We start from the raw sequence: 887 nt of genomic DNA on the forward strand, positions 1-887 counted from the left end.
ACATCAATATACTTTTGAACTAATGGGTCTAGATCTCCTACCCATCCACTAACTTTCTCCTTTACTACATTATTATATTGAATTACTCTTTTGAAACAAATGAAAACAAATATGCTGATATATGGTCTTTATACTTATTTACCATTTCATATTACTAGAAACTCAGATCAACTTGTAAAATAATCATTAACATAACTGAATAATTAACATTCCAACAGAAAAATTATAAAAAATACTCATCCAAACAAACACTTTACAACACATTTTTTCACTCATACTTGCATGCTAACTCACTCACCCTTAGCTTATCATGATGTTGCAGCTCATGGTCAAGAAATATGGAGGTTTCTTCCTGATCATTTGTAGTAAATTTCCTAGACAGCAATGCATCCCTCTCTTTTTGTTCAAGTTCTCGTATTTGTCTGCGTTGCTGTAAGACTCTGAAGGAGTTCTGAAATGAAATAATGTAAAACTTTGTTGATTTAATTCATACATATGCCATACTGTGTTCTCATTCTATGATATTCACATTTAAGGGAAATGTCTTACTAGTAGTATTTACAGGTCAATCAAATTATCATTGACAAAGAAATATATCCATAACTGATACATCTGTAAGTTTGAGGAGAAAGCATCTATTTAAAGAAAAGGAACTGGCCAAATTTTTACTCCCCTTCTCTGGAAAAAATGCAACATCTGAAATAGCTGAAAAATTAACTGAATGAACAGGTTGATTGAAGCTGAAAGCATGACTCCTCTCAATATGTTTTCAACAGTAACTGATGAGATTCACCCAATTGGTGGAGTGAAGGGGTTGTTGCCAAGTGTCCCATATCAAAATAAGTTATAAATTTGGCAGCAGAGAGCCAGTCTCTGCAATATGTGAA

General features: G+C 32.7%; 1 protein-coding gene across 1 annotated transcript in view; it reads right to left on the reverse strand.

Annotated features, from left to right (window-relative positions):
* Positions 1–887, reverse strand: part of LOC119594607 (Golgi SNAP receptor complex member 2-like) — a gene marked incomplete in the record, with an annotated part of 19,085 nt that overhangs the window by 2,555 nt on the left and 15,643 nt on the right. The window contains 1 exon segment of the mRNA XM_037943658.1: positions 299–451. Within this exon segment, the coding sequence (XP_037799586.1) occupies positions 299–451 (153 nt within the window).

The sequence above is a fragment of the Penaeus monodon genome, chromosome 34 (genome assembly GCF_015228065.2).
Source record: "Penaeus monodon isolate SGIC_2016 chromosome 34, NSTDA_Pmon_1, whole genome shotgun sequence".
Lineage (NCBI taxonomy): Eukaryota > Metazoa > Arthropoda > Malacostraca > Decapoda > Penaeidae > Penaeus > Penaeus monodon.